This window comes from Engraulis encrasicolus, chromosome 14 (assembly GCF_034702125.1).
Source record: "Engraulis encrasicolus isolate BLACKSEA-1 chromosome 14, IST_EnEncr_1.0, whole genome shotgun sequence".
Classification (NCBI taxonomy): Eukaryota; Metazoa; Chordata; class Actinopteri; order Clupeiformes; family Engraulidae; genus Engraulis; species Engraulis encrasicolus.
The window spans coordinates 31,753,278-31,780,831 of record NC_085870.1 but is presented as its reverse complement, the minus strand read 5'-3'; the positions used below and the strand labels follow the sequence as shown (position 1 = coordinate 31,780,831).

General features: G+C 47.7%; 1 protein-coding gene across 2 annotated transcripts in view; it reads left to right on the top strand.

Moving 5' to 3' along the window:
• The window catches only part of sema3fa (sema domain, immunoglobulin domain (Ig), short basic domain, secreted, (semaphorin) 3Fa), a 74,239-nt gene that overhangs the window by 32,848 nt on the left and 13,837 nt on the right, over nucleotides 1–27,554 (top strand). The window contains exons 3-10 of one of the 2 annotated variants that reach the window (XM_063215430.1): nucleotides 15,973–16,133; nucleotides 16,926–16,988; nucleotides 17,451–17,570; nucleotides 18,661–18,750; nucleotides 21,040–21,133; nucleotides 21,589–21,708; nucleotides 22,494–22,633; nucleotides 24,535–24,649. In XM_063215430.1, the coding sequence (XP_063071500.1) occupies nucleotides 15,973–16,133; nucleotides 16,926–16,988; nucleotides 17,451–17,570; nucleotides 18,661–18,750; nucleotides 21,040–21,133; nucleotides 21,589–21,708; nucleotides 22,494–22,633; nucleotides 24,535–24,649 (903 nt within the window). The remainder of the gene's footprint in view (nucleotides 1–15,972; nucleotides 16,134–16,925; nucleotides 16,989–17,450; nucleotides 17,571–18,660; nucleotides 18,751–21,039; nucleotides 21,134–21,588; nucleotides 21,709–22,493; nucleotides 22,634–24,534; nucleotides 24,650–27,554) is intronic. The other variant, XM_063215431.1, reaches the window with a different exon arrangement.

The window sequence follows — 27,554 nt, the reverse complement described above, 5'->3', positions numbered from 1 at the left end:
AAGAAAGAACATTATTTGAATACTTTGTGTTTTGTTCCACTGATTAATGAGTAAGGGAACATCAATATGTTCAGCCTAGGTGGCTGATTAGTGGGTGACCGAGAGAACAGATGGATGTGAAGTCACTGGGGGTCATTGCCCCTCCAAGCCCCAGCAAAGCAAGTCGTAAAAAAGGCATCCTTTTGTGGCAAAGGAGAGGCTCAAAGATATTTCTATAGGTTGTGTGAAGTTTTTTTTTTTCCGAAACATTGATGTTTCTGTCCACCATTCACAATGACCAGCGGAAGAATCTCTGACATTTTTGGGTGTGTTTGCACATGCCGAGGTGTGTGTGTGTGTGTGTGTGTGTGTGTGTGTGTGTGTGTGTGTGTGTGTGTGTGTGTGTGTGTGTGTATGCGCGTGCGTGCATACGTGTGTGTAGGAAAGAAAAATAAACAATTTGTCTGTGTGTGTGTGTGTGTGTGTGTGTGTGTGTGTGTGTGTGTGTGTGTGTGTGTGTGTGTGTGTGAGTGTGTGCGTGCGTGCGTGCGTACGTGTGTGCGTGCGTGCGTGCGTGCGTGCGTGCGCTTGGGTTTGTGTGTGTGCGTATGTGTGTGAGACTGGCTCATGTTTGATGTCTGTAGTTTAGGGCCTGTAGGGTACTGTAGTGTAGGGGCCACCATACTGGAGTGGCCCGGGAGTGTGCTGGAGTTCACCCACACAGTCCCAGCAGCAGTAGCGGCAGCCAGTGTTGCCAGATTGGGCTACTTGGGATGAGCGTTGGCGGGCAAAAATGGGAAAAATTGGCCATTTGGCGGTTTTTTAAGCCGTTTTGGGCCCATAGAAGTCAATGTAATTTGTTGAATTTGGGCGGAATTTAGCGCATTTTGGCGGTTTTTGAGAACCTTTTGGGCGGGATTTGGTCAGACACATCTGGCAACACTGGCGGCAGCAGCAGCGGGGTGCTGACCCTGCTCTCTCCATAGAGCAGCAAAGGCCTGCTGTGTTCTAACAAACAACCCCTTAAGAGCACAAATAAACCCATGCCTAGCCTGCTGTTATGCTAAATGTAAGGCTATTTTCCCATTAATTACCATACATTCTCAAAATTCCAATGATTCCCTTGGAAAGATCATTTGCATGGACATTTTCCTGCATGGGAATTCTTTCACCCCTTTGCAACCCTAGAGTTTGTGTAGGCCGGTGTTGTGTAGAGGCCACCACTGACCCGAGAGAGTACTGTAGTTCACCCACACACAGTCAGCAGGGTGTTGACCTCATCCCCAGCTCTCCCCATAGAGAAGCACAGGCCCTGCTGTGCTCCAGCAAACAAGCCTTAGCGGCATACTGCTGAGACGCGCACCATGCAGACGTCACATCAATCACCGAGATTTACACTCCGTCCATTCCATACCAAGTAGTTGGTTAACTTTTTATTTCACTTCATTGAGTGCCAGCTCTGCGGTGACAGTGTCCCAGAGTTAATCCGAAAAACAAGAGCCGAGAAACTGTTCCTGTGGGAGTTCTCAGAAGGCTGTGTGTGAAATCTGCTCTCACAAGAGCACAGGGGAGGCCGTAAGTGTGGAATGCGCAAGTGCTTACAATCTCAAAACTCCACCTCTCCATCAGCTAGCGTCGCACAGTTGTTATTGGTTCTAATCAGCTAGGTTTTTTTTTAGCGTAGCGTAATTAGCATTGATTAGGAAGTGCTTGCCAGTCACCTGTGCTAATCACGCTAATCAGATGTGGATGCGCTCCGGTGATTACCATTCGCACGGCGCGCGAGTCGACTGTGCCCTTGAGCTCATACACAGAACATACACAGCGCAGACTTAATGAAAGCGACAAGCAATCGACACCAGGCCCCCGCACACAACTTCCAATCTCTCGGCGCGTTAAATTAGCGGAGGAGCGAAAAAATCCAATGCTCTGACCTGCAGACTGGTCCCCCGGCCGGCGGTGAAATGGCCAATGACCTCCCCCGACTCTTGGGAGCGTATAGTGCCGGCATTAATTACACAACACGGCAGACACTGAACATGAGGGCCAGCCGAGTGGGCCGACAGGCAGCTGCCTCTGCTAAGCCTAGCTGGCCGTGTGTGTGTGTGTGTGTGTGTGTGTGTGTGTGTGTGTGTGTGTGTGTGTGTGTGTGTGTGTGTGTGTGTGTGTGTGTGTGTGTGTGTGTGTGTGTGTGTGTGTGCCTGTGTGTCTATGTGTCTGTGTGTGTGTGTCTGTGTGTGTGCATGTGCGCTCGTGTGTGTGTGTGTAGCATCTCACAGAGGGCTTAGTGTTCTGGCGCTGGGCCTCCGAGACATCTTCTTGAAAGGGCAACTCACGGCTGTCACCTCATCTCAAGACTGTGTGTGTGTGTGTGTGTGTGTGTGTGTGTGTGTGTGTGTGTGTGTGTGTGTGTGTGTGTGTGTGTGTGTGTGTGTGTGTGTGTGTGTGTGTGTCCGTCCTGCGAGTCCGGATACAAAAGGGGCCCCTGGTGGACTAAGCCGTGTCGCCAGAGAGAGAGAGAGAGAGAGAGAGAGAGAGAGAGAGAGAGAGGGAGAGAGAGAGAGAGGGAGAGAGAGAGAGAGAGACCGAGAAAAAGAGGGATACAGAAAGAAAAAGAAAGAAAGAAAGACTGAGAGATGTATAGAGAGTGGGAGAGAAAGAGAGAGCGAGGGAGGTATATGACACACAATGAGATAGACTGAAGGAATAAAGAGAGATAAACAGAAGGATACTGTGTGAGAAAGTGTGCGTGGGTTTATGTGCGTGGGTGTAGAGGTATATAGAGCAAATGAAAGAGAGAAAAGAGTCTGAAAGAAGGGATAGAGTCCGAGTGGGAGAGAATGACAGAAGAGAAGAGCAGCCCTCCTCTGGACTTAGGGTCACACTCCTGGGGTTTATTGGGAGAAAAGGCCCGCAAGAAGGGAAAGAGTGTGTGGGTAGAGAAGATAAAGCCGTAAGAGGAGAGCCAGCCCTAGCCATCCTTTCAATAGGGTCACCCTCTCGAAGTGTATAGAGAGAAAGACACTGAAAGAAGGGAAGAAGAGAGTGGTTGAGAAGAAGGGATAGAGTGTGTGGGTAGAGAAGAGAATGACAGAAGAGTAGAGAGCAGCCCTAGCCCTCCTCTCCATCGGGTCACCCTCTCGGGGTCCCACGTCCCCCTCCGCTTGTCAGATGGTATTAGGTAAAGGCCCAGCCGCCCGGCCGGAGGTCCCCAGGACGAGCTGCTCCCCGGTGGGGGCGATGACCCCGGCTTTTGTCCCCGCCGTCCCCAGGGGTCGAGTGGGTGTGTGCCGCGGATGCCAGCAGGAGCCCAGGCGTGGGCGTGACCTCCGACCCCTGGTAGCTGAGCTGCTTTCAGGCGGCCTGCCGCACTAATGGCCTTGTAGTGTGATAACCCTCCCCCCCGACCTGTTGACCTCTTGACCCCTCGCTTCTCTCGCTCGCTCCTCTCCTCCCTGCCAGCCAGCTCACATACGCAAACATACACAAACACACACACAAACACACACACATACACACAGACGCAAACATACACAAACACAGACGAGAGCACACACACACACACACACATATACAAACGCACACGCACGCACACACACACACACACACACACACACACACACACACACACACACACACACACACACACACACACACACACACACACACACACACACATGCATGTGTGCAAACCTACATAAGCAAACATTTAGACTTTTCACAGACACGCAAGCACACCCTCAAAACATTCAAATTGACCCAAAGTCAGAGTTTTTACTATTCGTTGGTGGTGTTTCTCTACATTTCCAAGAGACACAACGCTGACATCCTAGCATTCCACCCCTTTTCCTCATCAATGCGTTTGCCAGCACACACACACACAAAGCATTTGTCATGCTAACCCTTGTCATGCAATCGCATTTGAAACGAAATGACCTAGTTGGCTGGTTTTTGTTGCAGTGGCAGCGTTTGCATGAGTAGGGGTGGGCGGGCGGGTGGTGGGGGGAAGGAGGAGGGCTGAGAGGTGGACTGTTGTTTGGACTTCCTTTGGCCATTAAACCAGGGACCCCCCACCTGCTCTGTGTGTCCCCAATGGCTGTCCGTAGGCCAAGGCCTAAGGCACTTGACAGGAAGTTAAGTGAGCGTGGCCTGTGGGATGCATAACTAATTTGATTGTTGCAATAACAAACAAAAGGCGTCGTTGGAAGCGCTTGGCAACCACCCCCGGGGCTAAATAAATCGACGACGAGAGGCGTAGCAAAACTTTCATGCGCACCTAACAGCCAGGGCTGCTGACAGCTTTGCCTGGGCCTGGGACAAAGCCATCTGAAAGGGCCCCCCCCCGCCCAAATCAATTCATACAATATAATGAGGAACCAATTCTGTTCCAACTGTTCCCTTTGCCCTGTTGGATTCCCTGCCTACAGTAGGTTCAGCTCCTGAGGAGGTGAGGGAGTTGAATTATGGCGATTTATAGCACATTTTCTCTGCGTATATGCCAGCTGTTGCTGTTTTATGTCCTCGCTCCACACGCCGTTCTCCTCTCCTCTTTGCCTCCCACTGAGGAATTCACAGCGCTGCCCTCAAACCACTTCTTGAAAGCCTTCCCTCGGGAGGCAGTGTGTTGACCACAGAAGACGAAAGATATTCATATTTGGCCATGGTTCATTTATATATGACTTGGGCAGGGTTCATTTCTCTCTCTCTCTTTCTCTCTCTCTCTCTCTCTCTCTCATCCTATTTCTCTTCCTCTACTTCTCTTTATCTCGCTCACTCTCTCCAGCTTTATGTCTGATTCTGTTTCTCTCTCTCTCTCTGTCTCTCTTAGTCTCTCTCTCTCTCTCTCTCTGTCTCTCTCCCTCCCTCTCTCTCTCCCTCTCTCTCTCTCTCTCTCTCTCTCTCTCTCTCTCTCTCTCTCTCTCTCTCTCTCTCTCTCTCCCTCTATCCCTCCCTCCATGGCACTGTTGGCAGCCATGCGGTAGAGGAGGGAGGGAAGTCTCAGTCTGTCCGGAACTCCGGCATGCATCTCCTTCATCACCTCTGCCTCTCACCTGTTCCACGCCGCTGTGCTGCTGTGAAAGGAGAGAGAGAGAGAGAGAAAGAGAGAGAGAGAGAAAGAGAGAGAGAGAGAGAGAGATGGCGGCGGGGAGATAGCTTCCATTATCGCACCCAGCTGGTATGCAGAGCGCCGAGGGGAGGTGAGGAGAGCAGGAGCTGAGAGAAAAGGGAGGAGGCAAGGAAGAGAGATAGAGGGAGGGAGGGAGAGAGAGGAGATACAGAGGGAGGGATGGAGGGAGTGGAGTAAAGGAGGAAGGAGAAAAGGAGATGCTGGCGACGGATTTTATTTAATATCTGGCATGAGGGTAGCAGAGGCAGCGTGGCGTTGAAGTATTTGGTGGGATGAAAGGCGTCGAAGGGAGGCTGGGTGGGGAATGTATCTTTTCATGAAAGGTTTTCATAGGTCCTGCCAAAGCGGAGTGAGAGCGAAAACAAGAAGGGGCAAAAAAAAGAGAAAGAAAGGTAGACAGGCAGGCAGACAGAAAAGAAAGAAATACAAATAGGAAAATGAAAGGGGGAAAAAAAAGGTGTGGGTAGGAAGGGTGATGGATCGGCAAGATTGCGTTAAACCCGTTTTTCCGCCATTTACTAATCTTCGCCCTCAGGCTGTTGTCACCCTCATTTCAAACCCACCGTCCATATTATCACTAGGTAGATGGGATGTCTTTGGAACGCAACACAACACCCTTGCTGGGAAGCTCAGAACAAGCCGGCCATTGAAACTGCGCGAGCATCTCTAACCAGCAAGTGCAAAGTATAATCGCCTCCAATCAAGGAAGTGGGGAAGTGGCAATCAAAGTTGCGTGCCTTCTTCCATGATAAACATGGCAGATGCAGCGGCAGATGAGCCTCACACTTGATGGCAAGATATCCGCTGCGTAGGTGTTTGGTGGAAGTGGCGCGTTTAGTGCTATATGTCATACCCCGAAGAGACCCAGCCGTTTTTGTTTGTTTGTTTGCGCATGCATGCATGTTCAGGGCCTAAGGTGTGCGTGTGTGTGTGTTTGTGTCAGTGAAGAGACAGAGAAAGAGGCATAAAGAGAAAGTGGGAGAGATATAGAGCGAGGGGAGAGAGAGAGACTGAGATAGCAGGAGCGAGGGAGACCAAGAGAAAGAGAGAGACAGAGAGAGCAAGAGTGAGGAGAGAGAGAGAGAACGAGAGAAACAGAGACTGAACAAGACAGATTAAAGCAAAAAATGGGGGAGGTGAGGGTGTGGAGAATTCAGCAGCAGGACATGTTACAGTGCCACATCAGGGCCGATAAACCGCGCAGTAAATCAGCACACATTATATGCTGCTCGTAATGCCATTACTCTCCCAGCATGCTCTCTGTCTGTCGCCCGCTCTCCTCTCCTGTTCTCTCCTCTCCTCTACTCCATCCCTCTATCACGCCACACATCTGCTTGCAGCAAACAGAAGGAATGTCGTGCCGCTTTGGCTTTACCCAAAACATTTCATTTTACCAGATAATAAATCACACGGAAAGGTGATCTGCCGAACCCGAAGCGTGTGTTCCTGTTTCAAGTTGGATGAATAGATTCTGATAAGCAGAGCTTCAAATAGTTGGCTTGCTCCTGTGGCGCTATTAATTATGTCAAACACTGCCAAGGCACGGAGGAAAGAAAGAAAGAAAGAAAGAAAGAAAGAAAGAAAGAAAGAAGAAAGAAAAGAAAAGAAAGAAAGGAAACATGGCCCTGTTGCGAAGGGTTGTAAAAGTGGTGAATGTTGGGTTTAAGATTAGGCCAATTGGACGGAGGAGGTTTGTACTGGACCTGAAATAAGAGTGAAGAAAAAAACGGTTGTAAATCTGGAGAAAGCCCATAAACATGGCTGGAGCGTAATCTCGTTTCGAAAACATACAATGGCCAGCTTCACCTTTGAAAGCCGATCCTCCGGGGGTGAGGGGAGTCTCGTCCGGAGGCCGAGTGCGAAATATCGAGTGGCCCGATCCTCCCCGCTCGCATGGCGTCTCGTGGAGACTACCCAGGCCCAAGCGGCAATGGGGAGGTGTGGGAAGCACTGGTGGTGGGACCGGGGGGGTAGTATGGGGTTTTTAGAGGCAGTGGGGCAGAATTTACATTGAATGCATAAAGAGCACTTTGTCTTTACGAAATGTGCCACAATTTGAGTATACGAAATGACTCTGGCTCGACTCCGCGCAACTCTGCTCGGCTTGGTTGGTGCTCAAACTAGGTCGCACGGGGGGGAGAAACAAGTGGGCTGTGTTATATATTCCTCCAATGGCCTTGGATAGACATGACATCCTATGAGTGGTATGAGCTAATCCATCTGAACAGGTTTATTGGTTTATTCAGGAAGGTGGGGCGCCTCCTAAACAGTGGAGGGTAGGAAATAAACAGTCAGCTTTAAGTTCTCTCTTTCTCCTACTCGTTTTTATTCTCTCTCTCTCTCTCTCTCTCTCTCTCTCTCTCTCTCTCTCTCTCTCTCTCTCTCTGTCTCTCTCTCTCTCTCTCTCACTCACTCTCCCTTTTCTATTCAAACTGCCTTTATTGGCAGGACTGCTTCAACAAATGTCACTTTTTTTCTTGTAGTCTCCATCACTCTCTTTATTTATGGCCGTCCCTAAACACAACCCATTTTGAAGCTTTCCATATGGGGGATATTTGAGTATTAGTTCCTCCTTAGAGGCACATTACTGGCTTTCAAACTTTCGCGTGCTCTTTTCCTGACGGATACAAGCAGGGCGTGTCGGGTCTCGCTCGCTTGATATGCCTTATTATGGGCCACGTTGACAATATTAGGATTGGTGGACTTGTGAATACCTGTCATCCCCGAGAAAGCAAGCACTACCTTCACCACCTCCTGACTTGAATTGAGCGGGGCCGTGTTATTTGGCGGCTTGCCAGGTATTAGCACACGTTATTCTCTTTGCACACACACATGCTCGCGCACACACTCACGCGCGCACTCACACGCGTGCGTGCACACACACGTATGCACGCACGCGCACACACGCACACACACACATTACAAATATACATACATGCACGCACACAAACACATTACAAATACACATACATGCACGCACACACAAATGCACACTACGCATGCGCATGCACACACGCGCGCGCACACACACGCACATACACACACCACTCCTCACATAAAGCCTGCATGAACCAACAAAGGATGACTCTTGATTCTGGAACGCTATCATAGATCATTCTACTGGAGTTGATTCCCTGTTACAATCACTCATCTTCTCTCTCTCTCTTTCTCTCTCTCTCTCTCTCTCTCTCTCTCTCTCTCTCTCTCTCTCTCTCTCTCTCTCTCTCTCTGTCTATCTCTTGTTTTTCCGTAAGCTGGGGATTCGGTGGGAGCCAACTGGACAGTGTTGGTTGGATTGGGATTTGGTTTTGAGGTGAGCTTTGGGTGTGTCTGGTGTCAGCTCGTCTTGCAGCTCTGGCTTCTCTCACAATAGGATTATGCCTAACGTGAACTTGCCATTATCATCGTTTCAAAGTCAAAACTTTAAAAAAAAAAACTCATTTTGCTTCCCCGACCCACCAGCCATGTTCTTTTCTCATGCTCTTCTCATTCCTATCTTCCCTGTTCTGTTTGCTTTTTCGCTGTTTCTCTGCTCCCTCTGCTCTCAGCTACACTAGGTGTACTGAACTCGGGCGGGAAAAATGAAACACACACAAGCAGCTACATGATACCCATTTCGACAAAAATTAATCAACACATTCCTGTCATCGGAACAAAAGGAACAGGGGCTAAATTTAATCTCCCCACATGTTATACGACTGAAAAAGGTACACAAACGAACGCCCAGGCCAGAGGTGCTGAACTTTTCACCCTCTTCACCTCTTATCGGACTTGGGTCGCCACAGTGAGCCGGGGAGAGCGGGGTGATTCAAAAGAAAACACGAGCATCTTAGGGGGCTCTTGCGCAAGGATATTCCAGCTCAAGGAAGATTCTTTTCAAACCTTCGGTGAGCCAGCCACACACAGACTCGTAGACACACGCCACCTGTAAGCATTTAGCCAAATGTTCTGTACTGTACATACACTCAGAGACAAACTACATACACACACGCATGTGAGAAATAGGTACACATATACAAGTGTTTATGTATACACAGTACATCCAGCACACAGTATACAGTATATACACACAGTATACCCCCCACCAGACACACACATACATACACACAGCGGCACACACAACTAACACACGCACGCATGCACAGAGGCAAGCTAAGACATGGCAGCCCCCACCCTTGCGTAGATTAAGGCTAGCGAGTTGAATAGGGAGGAGGAATTCAAACAATGCTGCAGGAATGCCCACTCAGGTATTATGTAGGATATTGGATGGTGAGAACGTCTAGCCAGGCTCTCCGTCTTACCCTGCAGTTATGGGACAAACTTGTGTTTCTTCCTCTTTCAGACCAAGTACAAGTACCGTGTACATACACACAATTTTGCGTTCTGCTTGTCAGTACAGACTTATTTGTATTTGTTCCTGATGAGGTAAATGTACCACAAAAAATAGTTACCATTAAAGTAAGGTAATGCAAAACTGAACTCCAATGTAACTAACACTGTCAAGCTCTCACATCACTGCAATTAAACTAATGTCATGAAAATACAATGCTTTTTTTCCAGATCATTGTTTTCATTACAAAACAAATGATTAAGGACATGCCTGCCTCCAGCCACAGCTAAACATAGAACACTGATTTATTTAAGTGGTATTGTCATGAAATGGTGTCTGTGTGTGGTATCAGAGAGCTCTTGTGAGTATACGGCAAGCGGCAGATACTCAATACCAGGATCGTCATCAGCACATCCGTAACTCCAGACCAAAGGGGGATGGAGCAACATCGGATCCCCTCTCTGATAGCATCTCCACGTGCACAGAGAGAGAGAGAGAGAGAGAGAGAGAGAGAGAGAGAGAGAGAGAGAGAGAGAGAGAGCTGGAGCAGGAATGAGAAAGAGAAAGAGAAAGAGAAAAAGAGGAAAATAAACAAAGAGACAGAGAGATACAGTAATTAGGACAGAAAACGACATAGAAGATAGAGAGCAATAGAGAAAGGGAAAGAAACAAACAGAGGGAGAGAGAGAGGGAGAGAGAGAGGGAGAGCTGTAGATACAGAGAGAGGGGGACCGGGGCCTTTCTGTTAGCGTGCCACACAAAGCCTGCGGGACTCAAGACAGCCCCTTCAAAGGGTACGGAGGCCGTGCGGGCCTCTATCAATAGGCGGAGGAGGCTATCAGATCAGACTGACTTCGCAGGTAAACACGACACTCACACTGACTGATTGGCCTGTCGATGTCTGTGTCTGTGTCTGTTCGTGTGTGTGTGTGTGTGTGTCTGGGGAACTGTTTGTAAGCCATGCCATGCCATGCTGCTCCCACACAACACACTGCCAGGGCCACTGACAGCTTTAGACGGGCCGGGACAAAGTCATCAGAAAGGGCCCCAAACTCTCAAACACATAAAATACACCAATTCGGGGCCCCCACCCCCATCTCCCCCCAGGCCCAGGGACATCTGAACCGTTGTCCTCCCCTGTCGGCTTGCCTCCACAATGTAGTAGGCTTATTTCATAAGGCAGGCATGACGCAAGCCTCATATCCGAACCCACAACGGAGACAAAAAAAAAAAACAATTAGAAAGCCGCAGATGTCGTCCTTAGCTAAGAAGTACAACAAGCAGAAGAAAACCACACCCAGCACAGGGCAGCACATGACGAAACAGTAACGGAAAGGCAAAGGTAGACAGCTGCGTCAATATTATTAGACAATTACAGTAAATAGTTAACTGCCTTAAAATAACATTTGCAGTTGTAGATTGCAATTAGGGTGGACGTCTCTCTCTCTCTCTCGCTCGCTCTCTCTCTCTCTCTCTCTCTCTCTCTCTCTCTCTCTCTCTCTCTCTCTCTCTCTCCTCTCTCTCTATCTCTCTCTCTTCTCTCTCTCTCCTCTCTCGCTCTCTCTATCTATATCTCTCTCTCTCTCTCTCTCGCTCTCTCTCTCTCTCTCTCTCTCTCTCTCTCTTTCTCTCTCTCTCTCTCCCTCTGTGTATGAGCGCAAACACGTGTGGGTGCGTGCTTGCGTTTGAGTGTGTGTTTGCGACCTGTGGTGGGGATTTTTTTGGCTAGACAACACGAGATGCAGATTTGGCTACAGGCTTCCATGAAAAATTTGACTCTATCCAGGATTAGTTAAAACGTTGTATGAGGCAACCCTGATGAGTCTGAAAGAGGGCTTAGTTCCATTCTGCCCGGATGAATTACGGCCCAGCAACTGGATGAATTGCAGTTTTACAACACCATGACATCAGAAGATGATTGTGGCTTGTGCTGTGATATACTGCAGTATGCACAGAAACGCATTAACGAATGGATGACTACGGCACTAACGCAAAAAAAAAAATGTATGTACAGTGTACTGTATGAAGGGAAACATGTAGAGCGCATCCATTTTTTATGAACAAAAACAAAGTCATCAGTGGATACTTGTGCACTGAGTGGAACAAGAGCCCCTAATGTGTGCATTCATTGGGCATGCTTGTAATGCATGATGTACTACGCACGCACGCACGCACGCACGCACACACACACACACACACACACACACACACACACACACACACACACACACACACACACACACACGGCATGCTGGGGCAAAGCATGATGAACTATACACACACGCACACACACACATGCTCACATGCTCGCACGCACACACGCACACACACACACACACACACACACACACACACACACACACACACACACACACACACACACACACACACACACACACACACACACACACACACACACACACACACACACACACACACACACACACACCATGCTGGGGCAATCCTTCAAGATGAGAGGAGCAGGGTGAGGGGTGTGTGTATGTGTGAGTGTGTGTCTATGTCTGCAATGATTGTAGGAACTGCTGTGATCTCTTCCAAAAACATGATTACACGAAATATGCAACACGATCCACCCCAGTCCCAGTCAGCAATTACATTCTTTGAAATGGATCATTAATTTCCCTTTTGTTTTGGTAACACAGACAGTAATAGAGCTTCCTACAGACTTGGCGCATTAGCGCTGTAATTTCCACCGAGCCCCGAGACCCCTGCTATTAGTGGCTTTAAGAGCAGCGCCGAAACAATTGGGCTTTTGTGTGTCTCTGTGAAGCGCAGGGATCTTGATGGATTTGCGTTGAGATTTGTGTCTGTATGCTATGCTTCGATGTATGGTCTTTCCAACAGTGTATTCAAGGGCTTTCAGGCAAGGCATCGTGGCGGACAAATGGTGATTAAAAATGTTTGCGTTGTACAGCGTGTGTTTATACAGAGTTTAACTGATTTGTACTACGCAACATTCCTTTAGTTCAGTATCCGTTATGGATTTTTTTTAAAGTGCTTCTTCTGCTCTTGCGTGTGTGTGTGTGTGTGTGTGTGTGTGTGTGTGTGTGTGTGTGTGTGTGTGTGTGTGTGTGTGTGTGTGTGTGTGTGTGTGTGTGTGTGTGTGTGTGTGTGTGTGTGTGTGTGTGTGTGTGTGTGTGTGTGTGTGTGTGCATGCATTTGTGTGTGCATGCATGTGACTGTGCGTATGCATGCACACTTGTGTGAGAATGTGTTAGCAATGCAAAAAAAAAAGAAATCCTCTCTTCCTAGTCAGTTCATTTGTTTTAGTACAAGGCAGGCTACAGTATATTCAGCAGTCAAAGCCAAAGCCTTGGCAGTAGAGTTGAGTCCAGTAGAGTAGTGTACAGTACCACCCCATACCACTATTCCCCTCTCTGGGAGAGATAATGCCATTACCAACCACACTGACAGCTGTTCACATTCTCTAAGCTCCCAAGATGCTAAGCTGCACTGTACTCTTTCCCTCCTTCCCTCTCTCCCTCCCTCCCTTTCTCTCTCCTCCTCTTTCATTCTCTCTTTCCTCACTCCCTTTTTAGTCACTCACTGGCTTTCTCTCTCTCTCTTGTTTTTCTCTCCATCCTCACTTTTTTCGCTCTCTGACATTTTCTTTTTCTTCTTTCTGTTTTTCAATCCACACCCCCCCCTCCTCCCGTTCTCTCTCTCTTCCTGCCTCCTCCCCACTCCTCCCTCTGCAATTGACTACGTTTCTCTCTCACTTACTCTACTCTCACTCTCTACAATATGAGTCATCGTTGCATGATGTGACTACAGTTACTACCCCGAACAAATGCCATAAACTCTCCCCCTTGCTTAGTCAGTTGCGTTTCCACTCCTTTCTTCCAAAATCTCATTCCAAAACGAATATTCCAATTTAGGGAGTCCAGGGGAAATCCGAGCGGATCCGAGCAGATCCGGGCCTGGTGCTATACCCTGTGAGCCCCTTACGTATCATACGCTCTCCCCTCAGCTCTCCGTACGGCACTGCTGTCTTCTGGCTGCTGTTCCCACTGGCGTGGCTGTAGCTCTGGTCTGGACCACCCGAGCAGTAAGCGGGGGTCCCCAGGGAAGGTGCAGCAGCGGCCAGGTCAGGGGTTGTTTTTCACCCTTTTCGCCCCGCACCTGGCCATCATAGCACCCAGGCCAGGCCAACCCAGCCCAGCACAGCACAGCACAGAGCAGCTCTGCTCTCACAGCCCTGCAGCGCTCAAGCTCCACTATGCTTTCCAAGCAAGAATGGAATTAGCTATGCTTTAACGTGTGTGTGTGTGCGTGCGTGCGTGCGTGCGTGCGTGTGCGTGTGCGTGCGTGTGCGTGCTTGTGTGTTCGTGCGTGCATGCGTGCGTGCGTATGTGGGTTTTTATGCTGGTGTGTGTGTGTGTGTGTCATGGTCAGCACGTGTGGTTATGCTGGTGTGTTAATGTGGGTGAGCTGCACGCTGAATAGAGGTTCAGTCTGGGCCGTGCTTCTGCAGACTCCAAAGGGGTCCGATGGGACCGTGCAGGCAGCACTCTGTTGTTTCGCAACAAGACTTTCTCTCACCCCTCTTAATCCTTGTCCTTAAACAAACCTTAAAACATGAGAAGGCCCAAGGTTGATGTATTCGCCAATGCTGGCTCGCCAATGCACATTACCCATAAGTGCCCTTCGAGCAAACAATAGGCAATTAATCCGATGGCAAAAAATGTCAACAGTAATATCCAGTAACATTAACTGCCCCTGTTAATGCTCTTTAAATGGTGCATTATTGTGCTGTATATATTATTATAATGTCTGCTATTAAGAGATTGGGAGCCACGTTGCTAAGCCCTCTGCAGTGCAAACAATGGGCAATTAATATGAAAACAAAAATGCTAACAGTAATATCCAGTAACATAAACTACCAACTGTGGTCAATGCCCTTTAAATGGTCAATGGCAAATAGTAGTGCACGGCGGTTGGGTTTTAAGAGTAAGAGGTTGAAAGCTTCGTGGCTGTGCAGTGTGTGTGTTTGTGGGTGTGTGTTCGTGTTCGTGTGTGTGTGTGTGTGCACGCCAGCGTTGCCCCTCGGAAGGCCCTTGGCTGTCTCTAGGTAGGCCTGTGCAGTGTGTGTGTGCATTTGCGTGCCTGCGTGCATTTTTGCATGCATACATGTGTGTAGAATATGCCAGTACTGCCCCTGTGGGCCCCTGCCTAGGCCTGTCTGGCCCCATGTGCTGTGTGTGTGTGTGTGTGTGTGTGTGTGTGTGTGTGTGTGTGTGTGTGTGTGTGTGTGTGTGTGTGTGTGTGTGTGTGTGTGTGTGTGTGTGTGTGTGTGTGTGTGTGTGTGTGTGTGTGTGTGTGTGTGTGTGTGTGTGTGTGTGTGTGTGCCAGTGTTGTCTGAGTGCAGTGTGGTGCCCTGTTGAGTCGTCTGCTTATGACCCCTTGGCATTCCTCCGTGGGACGTGTCTCTTCCACACATTCCCCTGCTTATTTGTGTTGCTGGTGTAGAGTCACTTTTGGCCGTGCCGTAGGTACACGCACACACGCGCACACACACACGCACACACACACACGCACACGCACAGCCCAGCCTTAATATCTTTTGTGGGTCCCTTGTGGGGCCCTTCCTATCTTTGTGGGGCCCTTCCTTCCCTCCCTTTTCATATTAACCCTTTGGTCCCCACATGGAGAGTGGGCCCCAGCATGTGGGTGTGCTCCAATAGCCTCACGAAGGTAGATTGGTGTTGTACACACACACACACACACACACACACACACACACACACACACACACACACACACACACACACACACACACACACACACACACACACACACACACACACACACACACACACACACTCACTCTCCTTGTGTCTTTTACGCACGTACACCTCTGTGGAGTGTGAAACAGGGTTTGGGTTTCGGAGATGACCTGCATACCACTTAGTGGGTTGCATTTTTTAAGAAGTAAGCACTCCAGCTCGTTCTGGGAAAGTGAAAGAGAAGATGAGGCCCCATTGTTGTCCTGGGTGGTGAATTCAATTTTAATTGTTTGAATATTCAATTGGGTCTCTTTTTTTTGTTCAGCGGATGGCAGGCAAGCAGCAGCAGCAACAAAAGAAAGCACATTTGCATTGTGCATCTTGTTTAGATTATATTGTTCCACTTATCGAAAGGTCAGCAGGGTTCGCGCTGCTCCAGTATTTATGCGACTGTGTGTCTGTGTGTGTTTTTATTTGTCTATTTGATTATGTTGAGAAGGGAGGGAAAGAGAAGGATGGGAGGAGGGCAAAAATCTGTCATCAATTTTTTTTCCATGCAGGGCTGCCTCAGTCGGAACGTCTCAAGCAAGCCCCCATGGATAATTTGTTACACATGCCGTTGTATGTTGACTACCATGTGGGGTGCGTGTTTAGCGCAGCGTGTTTATGAGAACGCCGATAATTGATTTGGCTCCGATTCCTTTATTTATTTCTTGTTTGTTTTCTTTCTCTCTCTCTCTCTCTCTCTCTCTCTCTCTCTCTCTCTCTCTCTCTCTCCCCATCTCCAGAGCTCAGGTCAACTGGCACGGCCCACCACTTCTCCTTCCTGCTCAACTCCACCGATTACCGCATCCTGTGCATGGACGAGGACCATGACCGCATGTACGTGGGCAGCAAGGACTACATCCTGTCCCTGGACCTGCATGACATCAACAAGGAGCCCCTCATAGTAAGGCAGAAGAAGGGAGCGCGGGATCTGTCCGTCCATCCGTTCTGGCTCGAGTCCCGGTGGTCTGTTGAGATGGGCTACCAATAGACTGTTGACATGACCCAAAACCAAACTCTAACCCCTGGGGGTGAGGGGTACTACTCCAGTACATTGTATTGGCTTGGTGGTTCAGCTTGAAGGGTAGCCCATATTGACACAACACGGGTAGCAGACACGATTCATGAGCAGGGGTGTATAGCTAGCTGGGCATTTTGAGCTCTGTGACCAAAATTGGGCCAAATAAGCTACTAATATTGTATGAAAAATATTTTTGTGCTTTGTATGCCTTTATTCAGATAGGGTAGTGAGAGACTGATTGTGATAGTGTGAGAAAGAGATTGTGAAATGCCTTGGGTTGGATTCGAACCTGGGTGCCTGAATTTATGATATGGTATTTTTGCCCACGGAGCCACGGTAACCTCCCAAAACCGTACTAATATTGTTAATGTCTGCACTGCAGGGCCATTACACTTATGCTACCCTGTCCTACACCCTTGCTCATAAGTCTTCATCTGCTCAGGACTTGGCCTCAGACTGGATGATTTGTGCCCAAGTACATGATTTGTAAAGCGTGTTCTAGTTTTACACGTAATCCTGCAGTTGTTTAACACTTTTAGACAGATTTAGTGACATAGGAATGCAAAGAGTGATTTGGAGCCAGTGATTGATGTGAATAATGCAGGAAAGTAGGTTATGTTTTTAAATGCCGAAAATGATCTAAGTGTGTGTTTGCATTTTTTCTCTCCCTCACAGATTCACTGGCCTGTGGTGCCACAGAGGAAGACAGAATGTGTTCTCTCTGGAAAGGACACCAATGTAAGTAGTCCCACACCTGAATACCAGAGACGTTGCTGAGGCGATGGCAGCCCTAGCGGCTGAGCCCAAAGCTAAAATTACACAATGCTAAGAAATGCCTGACTAGCAACTTAGACACAGCACCTATGATTAGCACGGGAGCAGATCTATTTTATTGACTTTACTTGTGCCAGAACTTTCCTGACTCATACTTGTGGTCAGGTTTGGAATCCCCCTAGTTTGTGGTGAGAATTCATGAGACTCCAATTTTTGCAGTTTTCCAGGCTGTTTAAGAAAAAGAAAAACTTAACATCTGTAAAAAGTTCTGTGGTAAGAGGTGTAAAGGTTTCCCAGTCTGGAATGGCCATTGAGGACTTTTCACATTTTACGTCGAGCTGACAGCCTTTAGCTTAAAATACACCCCCTATTTGTTCTGCTTAGTCAGTGGGCTGATACCTTCTGACATTTTTCCATGTGTTTCAGGGCGAGTGTGGAAACTTTATCCGGCTGATCGAGCCGTGGAACAGGACTCACCTGTACGTTTGCGGAACCGGAGCCTACAATCCCGTCTGCACCTACGTCGACAGGGGTCGTAGGTCACAGGTAGGCTCTCCCCGGCCCGTCGGCAGCTTTGCTGTCAGGAACTACGCCTCTGCATCCCGTCACTCGTTTCCTCCCTGTTTCATCATCCCACTTCCAGCTTCGTTTCCTTTAATATTATTCATTCAGTGGGTGTGCGGTGCATGTGCTTTTCCAGTGGCTTGTGTTTTTCCTCTTTTTTTCCAAATGGTGTAGTGACCCCTGATGACTCAGGAAGCTTTAACGTCTTCCGCAGTTCCACAGATTAGCTTTTAGGAATTTGCCCAAAAGCAAGCGGACGTTGCGCAAAGCCTGGCAGCTCCCTTTTTACTTGCGTTTAGTCCAAAGTCTCTCCAAGGACGACTTTTCACCAGCTCTTGCAAAAACCCTTTCTCTGCCACACCGCACCCCAATACGAGCCCAGAGGGCAGCTTTAGTGACGGGGGCTTTTCTGTAGTCGTAGCGCTTCCTGGCGTTTGTCTACCCCGTGCACGTGATGTCTGTTGCATGAGCATGCATGACTAGTCGGATAGACAACAGCATGGTGGACTTCCTTGCTCCTCAGCTGACCCGCTCTACACCTGGACTCACTTATTTTCTTTCATCCATTTTTTCTCTTTCTTTCCATTTTTCTTTGCTTCTTTTGCTTCTTTTCTCTCCATACACTCAGAATCGTCGTCTGTAGGAAACATTCTTTCACAACAAAACGTTATATTATTTACAGCAGGCCCTTGCATCACATGGAAAGTTTGAAAAGGGGGTATCCAAGCACATTATTGGGGACCCTCTTGCAGTGCCTGTGGCTTTGATGACCAGTGATGCAGGGGCCTGCTGTGAACTGAGGTTGAATATTTTGCACATCCCAGGAGAAAGATGCAGGACAAAGGCTGACTGAAAGTTTGGAGTCAGCACACTTAAAATCCTTTTTTCTTTGTTTTTTGTTTTTCTTTGTTATTATTATTGAAGCTTAATATTTGCCATGTAATAAAAAAAAACAAAGAAAAAAGGATTGTAAGTGTGCAGAGTCCTTACTCCAAACTTTCAGGGGCCTGCCGTGAGCCACTGGCCTCTAACCCGGTTTGTGGGCCTACTGTGTGACTCTTTTTCCTTTTAGACTCTGTACAGCGATCAGACAGCCAGGGCCGGCGGCAGGACCAGCCGCGCAGCAGACCCCGACGCCACCGCCGAGCCCACCGTGCCAAAGGTGGGAGCAGAGCAGGCCGCAAAAAATATATAATAATGGGCATCAAGGGATTAAACTGTATATTGTGGTGACGAGGGTGGCACAGACTTCACGGCAGCACTTTGCAGCTGGGCGGATCATTGAAGAATATGTGAAATTTGTTACTGTGTTGACGGATAAATGGCTGCTCTCGTCTAACGGTACACTTCTCGTTTTCGTGGTGTGTGGCCGTGCTCGTTTTCCAGCGTAAATAGCCGTTAACGGCTTGTCATTTTTTGAAAAGTAGCTGTCTCATTTGCAAGCTCTGCCTCGCGCCACCTCGCACATCTTAGGTTGCACAATGCGGGCAGTCGGTGTGATAGTTTACATAGCTCGTCTAAACCAAAACCAGTCATGCGAAGATGCATTGTCTCAAGAAAAACAAGACTTGCGCACGCAGTCACACACACACACACAACAAGACAATCAATTACGGCCGACAGATAAATCCGCCAAGTCAAATCTTTTGTTTTTCTCCCCGAGGCGCTGGAAATATGCGTTGGTCTGCGATAGTAACAATTTCGTGAAGACACGGCTGCCATTGACCATAAAAGTCCACTTATGGGGCGCAGAATGTTCACGGCCGATACTCGCAGTATTTATTCCCCCTGTTGGCAGATGGGTGCTCTGAATCACGGCCATTTCTGTTTAATCTGGCCATGAGAGAGTGAGAGGGGGAAAGAGAGAGGGGGAGACAGAGAGAGAGAGAGAAAGAGATCCAGTGCGGTCGCTCGGTGTGTGCATGGGTGATTATATATTTGAGCAGCTGATTTACTCTCTAGCCAAAGACGGTGGAAGAGAAGAGAAAAGAAGTGCTGGCCTGTCGTTGGTTTTAGAGAAACCGTATTCACACACACACACACACACACACACACACACACACACACACACACACACACACACACACACACACACACACACACACACACACACACACACACACACACACACATTAAACACAATCTTTCTTGCAGTCTGTCTGACTCTTACAGAATCGCAGGCACTCATTTTCCCATATGAAGACATAGCTGAACACACACTGTGTACAACTGTGTCTACATAAGAAAGAATGTGTGTGTACACACACACACACACACACACACACACACACTAACAATTGGCATGCATGCTCAGAACACAACATGGCACAGACCCTTCGCCGTGATTTTGTTTAGCACCACATAGTTGAGAGATGTCCAGTCACAAGTTCCAACTTCCAGCCCCCACCACCCCCCCGCCTCCACACCACACCACGGCTCCCTCCGTGCCTCAGGGCCTCTGTTGACAGAGGTGTTCAGTGCCTTTTTCTCTCCTTCCCATGTGTGTGTGTGTGTGTGTGAACTCTGTGGAGTGTATTGTGTACCAATGTCAGTGCTAGCAGCATAGCCTTGAGTGCGCTAAAGACCGAATCATGCTACATGTACATGTGATGTACATGTGATCACGATAACGCTAACAGCATGGACACTCTGCTTGGATGCAGTCTGTTGTTGTGGATGCAGTGTGTACTGTACTGTACTCTGGCTGCCCAGGTGATGTCAGCTCCTCTGGCAGATACCTCCACGGCCTCTCAGGAACTCAAGGGGAAACAAAAGACTTTGCCAGTTAACATTAAACCCGGTGGAGTGTGCAAAATGTGTGCCGTGTGCTCATGTGTGTGTATCTGTGTGTACTACGAAACTGCTAACTTGCATTTTCTGTCATTTAAAAGAATAAAATATAGTTCTCATGGGGAGGCATATGGTCAATAACATCTCAGGGGGAACGAATGTTCTGGAATATTCCTGGAACTTGGAGAGTAGAGAACAAAATGCCTTTGTCAAGAGTTTTAACCTTGAGGACAACGATGTTGTACTTTTGTACTTAACCCTCATGTTTAAACGCACAACAAAATGTCTCCTATATGCGCTCCAGGCCTGCATTAGGTTGGCTCTCGTACCGTACCTTGCCTCAAGGATGGACACCCTTAGAGCAGTATTACTTATCGCAGGCTCCAAAGAGATTAGCTCAATCAATAGTGCGTTTGCTAATGCATAGCAATGCCAAATCATTAACTGCCTGCGTGTTTCTGTCTCTGTCCATCTACCTCTATCTCTCTCTCTGCTCTTCCTGTCTGTCTTTCTGCGTGTGTGTGTGTGTGTGTGTGTGTGTGTGTGTGTGTGTGCGTCTGTGTGTGCGTCTGTGTCTGTGTGTGTGCATGTCTGTGTCTCTGCGTGTATGTGTGTGTGTGTGTGTCTCTCTGTCTGTGTGTGTGTGTGTTGCATTTTCCAGGAATACATTTTCCGTTTGGAGCCGGGCAAGGTGGATTCTGGGAAGGGGAAGTGTCCGTACGACCCCAAACTCAATAGCGTCTCCTCGCTTATCAGTGAGTATAGCCAGCGCATCCCTGAACATCGCATCAGCACATGTCAGACACGCACACGGAGAAGACAGACATCCTATGTCAGCAGCCCCTGAATGCAATGCTAGCGTTAGATGTAGACTAGTGCACACATGCATACATAGACCTTCACTCGAGCCACTGCGTCAGCAGTCTGACTGAAAGTCAAGTATCTTTGTTCCAGTTTTGTCCTTCTACTTCTTTCTCCCCTCTCTCCTGCCTTTATCGCTCTCTCTTTCTTTTTCCATGCCTCTTTTTCTTTGTACTTGTGTGTGTGTTCCTGTGTCTCTGTTAACTGTTTGTGCTCTCTCTCTCTCTCTCTCTCTCTCTCTCTCTCTCTCTCTCCCCTCTCTCTCTCTCTCTCTCTCTCTCTCTCTCTCTCTCTCTCTCTCTCTCTCTCTCTCTCTCTCTCCTAATGTTCCCTTCTCTGTCTTTGGCAGATGGGCAGCTCTACACAGGCCTGTACATTGATTTTATGGGCACGGACTCAGCCATCTTTCGCACACTGGGAAAGCACACTACCATGCGCACTGACCAGTACAACTCCCGCTGGCTACACGGTACGTGTGTGTGTGTATGTGTATGTGTATGTGTGCGTGTGTGTGTGTGTGTGTGTGTGTGTGTGTGTGTGTGTGTGTGTGTGTTTGTGTGTGTGTGTATGTGTATGTGTGCGTGTGCGTGTGCGTGTGCGTGTGTGTGTGTGTGTGTGTGTGTGGCTGTGTCTGTGTCTGTGTGTCTGTGTGTCTGTGTGACTGCCTATCAGTCTACTGCGTGCCTGTGTGTCTACAAATGTGTATGTGTGAACACGTGTATGTGTCTATCACGGTGTGTGTTTGTGTGCCAGATTGCAATGGTGCATTGAGGCGTGCGTGTGTGTTTTGGCTCCCCTCCAGGGCTTTATACTGCTGTTGATCCTGTGATGGTTGCCATACACAAACACACCGTGTCTGCCTGGTTTCCATGTTTGGTCACAAGGGCTTTTCCACTGACAGACAGTCATGTAAATGAGGTTTTGACACGTTCGGATAACCAACCCGACTTGCGCCCGCCTGACTTGTCTGCCAGCAAGTGGCCGGCCACATCATCATCATAACTCCGCTCTTTGCTTGACTTGTTTTATGAGTTGCAAAAGAAAACCCACGCAAAAAAGCTCATGCTATCTAAACATGGCTTGGTGTAATTTGTGTGTTTTCACAAATGTGAAGCCCTTTCCTGATTTACATCCTTAACTTCCTTCCTCTTTTCTTTCATTTTTTCTTTCCTTCTTTCTTTCTTTCTTTCTTTCACTCTTTTGTTTCGCGTCCCCTCTTTCTTTTCTCTTTCTTTCGCTCTTGCCCCCCACTAGATCCGACATTTATTCATGCCCAGCTGATCCCCGACAGCGCAGAGAAGAACGATGACAAGCTGTACTTCTTCTTCCGCGAGAAAGCCACTGACATGGGCCAGAGCCCGGTCACCCAGTCCAGGATTGGCAGGATCTGCCTGGTGAGGCCTTGCAAACGTACAAACACGCATATATACCATCACAATTACGCTGCAATAACACACATACACTGTACGTGCACATTCACACTCACATTCTGTATGCACACTGACACACACGCACATACACCACACACAGACAAAAAGACACACACACACACACACACACACACACACACACACACACACACACACACACACACACACACACACACACACACACACACACACACACACACACACACACACACCCTTGTACTTGAACTCACTCTCACTCTCACACTCACACTCATAAACACACCCCCACTCTCAGTTTGATTCCATTTTAGTGAGAGCTTCATTGGCATGGCATTTCTTTTGCATCACCCAGCTTCAAAACGCACACAAACAGAAACTCAGTCCAAATAAAAGTTGGACACAACTCTCAAACACAAACACACACTTGCAAACACCCACGCCATCCAAATACAGTAAAAACCACCACGCAAACAAATACAAGTGTGTACTCACACACCCCAGTAAACGGGAATAAAACGCAGCAAACACACTTAGAAAGGAATAAAGGCAGTTGATGCTAAAACCCACAACATCAAATAAAAGAAAGATCACTGCAGTGTGAAGTGTTTGCCACACTGTCTTATCCGTGTACCCACCATATCCTTTTTTTTCACTGCTGGGGAAGATTGTTCTTAATCACGTTTTTATTACATTTCGTTATGTCTTACCAGTCGCTGCTTGCACCGTCTTGGTTATAGCATTTGCTTGGCGGGTCTCCAGAGCAGATGGGGACATGTAAGCGAAGCAGGGAGCCTCTGTTTCCTCTGCAGCCTATTCAGACTGCACTTCTCATGGGGAGACAGAGAAGAGAAGCGAGCGCACACACTAACGGCTAACTGAGATTTTAGTCAGACATTGAGAGGTGGCATCATGGTTTTTCACATTGCATAACGTTACATTTAGCAGACACTTTAATTCAAAGTGATTTACGAAAGAGGAAATAATCAGCAACATACAATGCAAAGAGACATGCAGGGATAACAGATGAACAATGTCAGTGCAGATAAGTAGGATTCTTTTTGTTGTGAGGGGAAATTGTCTTGGCCACAGGGCTGGGCCTCATCTATGTTGTAGATCCAATATGACGATTTTCATTATCCACAGCTTTCCCCTCCCATGTTCCTGCCATGGATCAGTAGTTCACTAGCTCAACGTCCCAACAATTGGATCGCTCTGGATGATGATTCACTGTGGAAAATAACTGTGTTCATATTTATGTGGCTTTTGAATCAATCAGGATTCGTAATTGGTTCGTAAACAATGTCAAATTGTGATCACAGCAACTTTGATCTGGTTTGAGTTAGTCATGTTCTCTTTGTCACTCCGTCTCTCGTCCCAATGACTTTAGTCAAGCAGTGTTGTCTCTCCCATTACAAACCAATTCAACTCATTCTCAAACTCTTCGACTCATTCTCCCATGAACTTCTGAAGTAATTCTGTGACTGTGGTTAGGGTTGATCCAGGGATTGGGAGGTGCATCTGATGGATTCCTCTATTAGGAAGAGAAATGTGGGTGTGGAAGTGAATAACAAGTTCCTCAAACAAGGCATTCAACTCCACAGTGCTCCAGGTGGACTGGCTTTTGCACAAAAAAGGAGTGTCAACACAATATGTTGTAAAAATCAAGTAATTTTCTCCGTGTCCACCCAAACACGCTGGAAGTCACTCTGGAAAAGACTGTTCATTAAATATAACGTTTAAAAAAACACGATACCATTTTTTCAGCTCCTACCCCTAAGGCACTTTTAAAGTCAATCTGGAAAAGACTTGTGGGCTAAAAATATGAGGTAAAGCAAACAGTAATGTAATGTCATTCTTCTGTGTTGTGTTTCCACCCTTCTCTGCAGAATGATGACGGTGGCCACTGTTGCCTGGTGAACAAGTGGAGTACGTTCCTGAAGGCTCGCCTCATCTGCTCCGTACCCGGGGCCGACGGTGTCGAGACACACTTCGACGAGCTGAGTGAGTAACACAACTTGGCCATTTGTCAGCTCCAGGTACCAATTGCAGGGCTGACCTGTGATGACAAAAAAAATACCCGGGCACTTTTGTCTTAAATTGGCCCTCGCACATAGTACAAACATACAGTACACACATGTTCATACTACATCCTGCTTGACTCAGTCCACTGTCCATATTGAAGTTGGACCACTGGACTGTCCTCACTAAAATGTGAGCCTGCCAGCGCGATGGAAAACAAACAAAAACACGGTCTTACTTCTTATCAAGTTAGTTCAGCTGTATGTCGTTCCTTAATCGTGTGAAATAAATAGCAGTAGTCTTACCTGACATTTAACAAGACACAGGGAAAGAATCCTCTGCCTGAAAAGTTTTAACTCCATTGTCGCGCGAGGGCATCCCCTTTGTCCTTGAAGATGCTCTCAAAGGTGTTGTGCTATATAAACTATTTTGACCGAAAAATCGAGCAGAGCGAAGTGATAAGCTTTTTTATTTGGTTCGTCATTACAATGTAAATGTTAGCCGTGTTCCAAATGCAGGAATGTGCTCATAGCTGTGACAGAAAGGCTAGGTCCTTAAAGCTATGTAAAGACTGTCCTTGAAGATCTATAGGCTATAAGACTACCAAAGAAGTAATTTGTCAAAACTACACTGACAGTGTTTCTGGTCTTTTCAAGATGTGGAAGGGAATTCTATATAGGCTAATGATTGTTGTTTTAATAGCATTTAATAGGCTTTTGATTGTGTGTAATAATAATAATAATGATAATAATAATAATATCCCAATAATAATAATAGTAGTCTAAAATATTTAAAGCACCTTTCAATAAAAGATAACCAAGGACAATGCTCAATAACAATAATAATAATAATAATAATAATAATATATATATATATAATTTTTTTTACCCTGTACCGTACCGAAAATGTACCGTACCGTGGGGTCTGTACCGAGGTACGTACCGAACCGTGACTTTTCTGTACCGACCCAGGCCTAGAACACACATGTTCATTCTACTTCCTGCTTGACTCAGTCCACTGTCCATATTGAAGTTGGACCAATGGACCGTCCTCACTAAAATGTGGGCCAATCCCTAAGACAAAACAACCAACCAAACAAAAAAAGTCTGTCTGCCTACTGGGAAAATGTCCTGTATGTCAGATTACCAGTTCAGCCCAGAAGCTGGAGGGACTCTTCAATACCTGACACCCACAACAACTGAAAGAGCACCTGTGTTTTCAGTGAAGATTGGATGATTCTGGTAGCGTTTCAATCCCCCCATTTTTTCAAGTTGAGTTTGTCAACTCTTTGTTCATGTCACCTCATTCGCCTTGGTCTCCATTCTCCCATCCCTCCATCATTGGCAGGTTAAGGTTAGCTCAACCTCATTCTCCTCACTCTCCGTTCCCAGCCCCAGCCCCTCCTCTCTCATCACTGTCAGGTTGAGGTTAGCTCATCGTGGACCCCTTTTGGCGAGGAGGACACAAATCACTCAGGTGAGGTGAGACAGGCGAGACCCTGTCGATGACAGGATGATTTATAGGCTGAAGATTGCACCTCGGGCGCATCGTTTTGACGGCGATCAGCGTCCTCAGCCAGAATATGTCCCAATACAGTACACCCCAACCCTCCCGCCAACCACCCACGCACCCACCCATCCACCCACCATCCCCCCATCGTGGTCATCATCTTCTGCAATTATTACCTGAGATGAAAAAGATACTGTCCACACTGGATATGATGCCTGTGGGAGACCTTCACTGGCTTTTTATGATGTCTGCTAGAGTGGAGGCCTCGATGAAAAAAAAACTGGAAAAAAAAACGTTGGGGGCTGGAGGTGTTTCATAACCTCTGAAGCTCCGGAGATCCCTACAGATGGAGACTGAAAAGTCCATATGTGTCCATTAAAAAAAACAATAGCGTTGTGAAGTAGGAGGAGGAGGAGGGGGAAAAAAGCCTCTCAGCTGACATGCAACTCCCGAGCACACTGCACTGTGGCGGAGACAGGAGAGGAGAGGAGAGGAGAGAAGGAAGGGAGGGAGGGCTGTGGATGGCCTCCATATGTTGGCAGCGGTGCAATCGTTGGGGTTCTCATCATCAGACGCTCGCTTGCTCATCTGGAGAAACTGGATCTACTTAATGGCAAAAAAGACGCACACGGTCGTGATCATTCGCTAATATTCCCTCATGGCAGATGATTTAGCCACCCTATTCCCCCACCGCTCCTCCCTTACCCCTCCCACCCACTCAGCCATCCCCTACTACTTCCATCCATGTTGCCTCATGTTCCCCTCGTCTGGAGTGCGGAAAAGGCTCCGGTTGGTGTCTGCACGGTCCATCAGCTCAGCTGCAGTTTCCACATTAGGGCTCTACTTTCATGTCAACTGCCATGTCCGAGCGATTCATCAGAATGGAAATTGCCGAGCTGGCCGATCCGCGCACGTTGACCTGCTGACCTAATCTATTATTTATTGCACCCATCTTTGCCCATAGAGGGTAAAAAAAATGAAACATAAAAATGATTAAGCCGCTGTAATCTTCGCAGAGCGATGAGGATCCTAGCAGCTGCTGGTAGCTAGCCTAGCGCACGTTTCTTCACCAAAGGGACTTGTTCGTAGCTTGACCGAGGTTGGTTGCCCATGATTGCCAAGCCAGGCGGGATTTCTCTCTCTCGTACGGTAAAAGCAAGGCCCCGGAGCCTCTGCTCGCCTTTTTTTTTGCGGATTCAGGCAGCAGCACACGGACCATAACTCATGCAAGCTCAGCAAAAAATCCTGCGAATATCCTTTCAGGAACTCCCATGTTGGTTTTGCCCGTTTGCTCAACGCGCCGCACTCTGTGCCTTAGAGCCTATTAACCCCTGCTCATATTCTAATCACTGACAACTGGGGGAGGATTTGAAAGCAT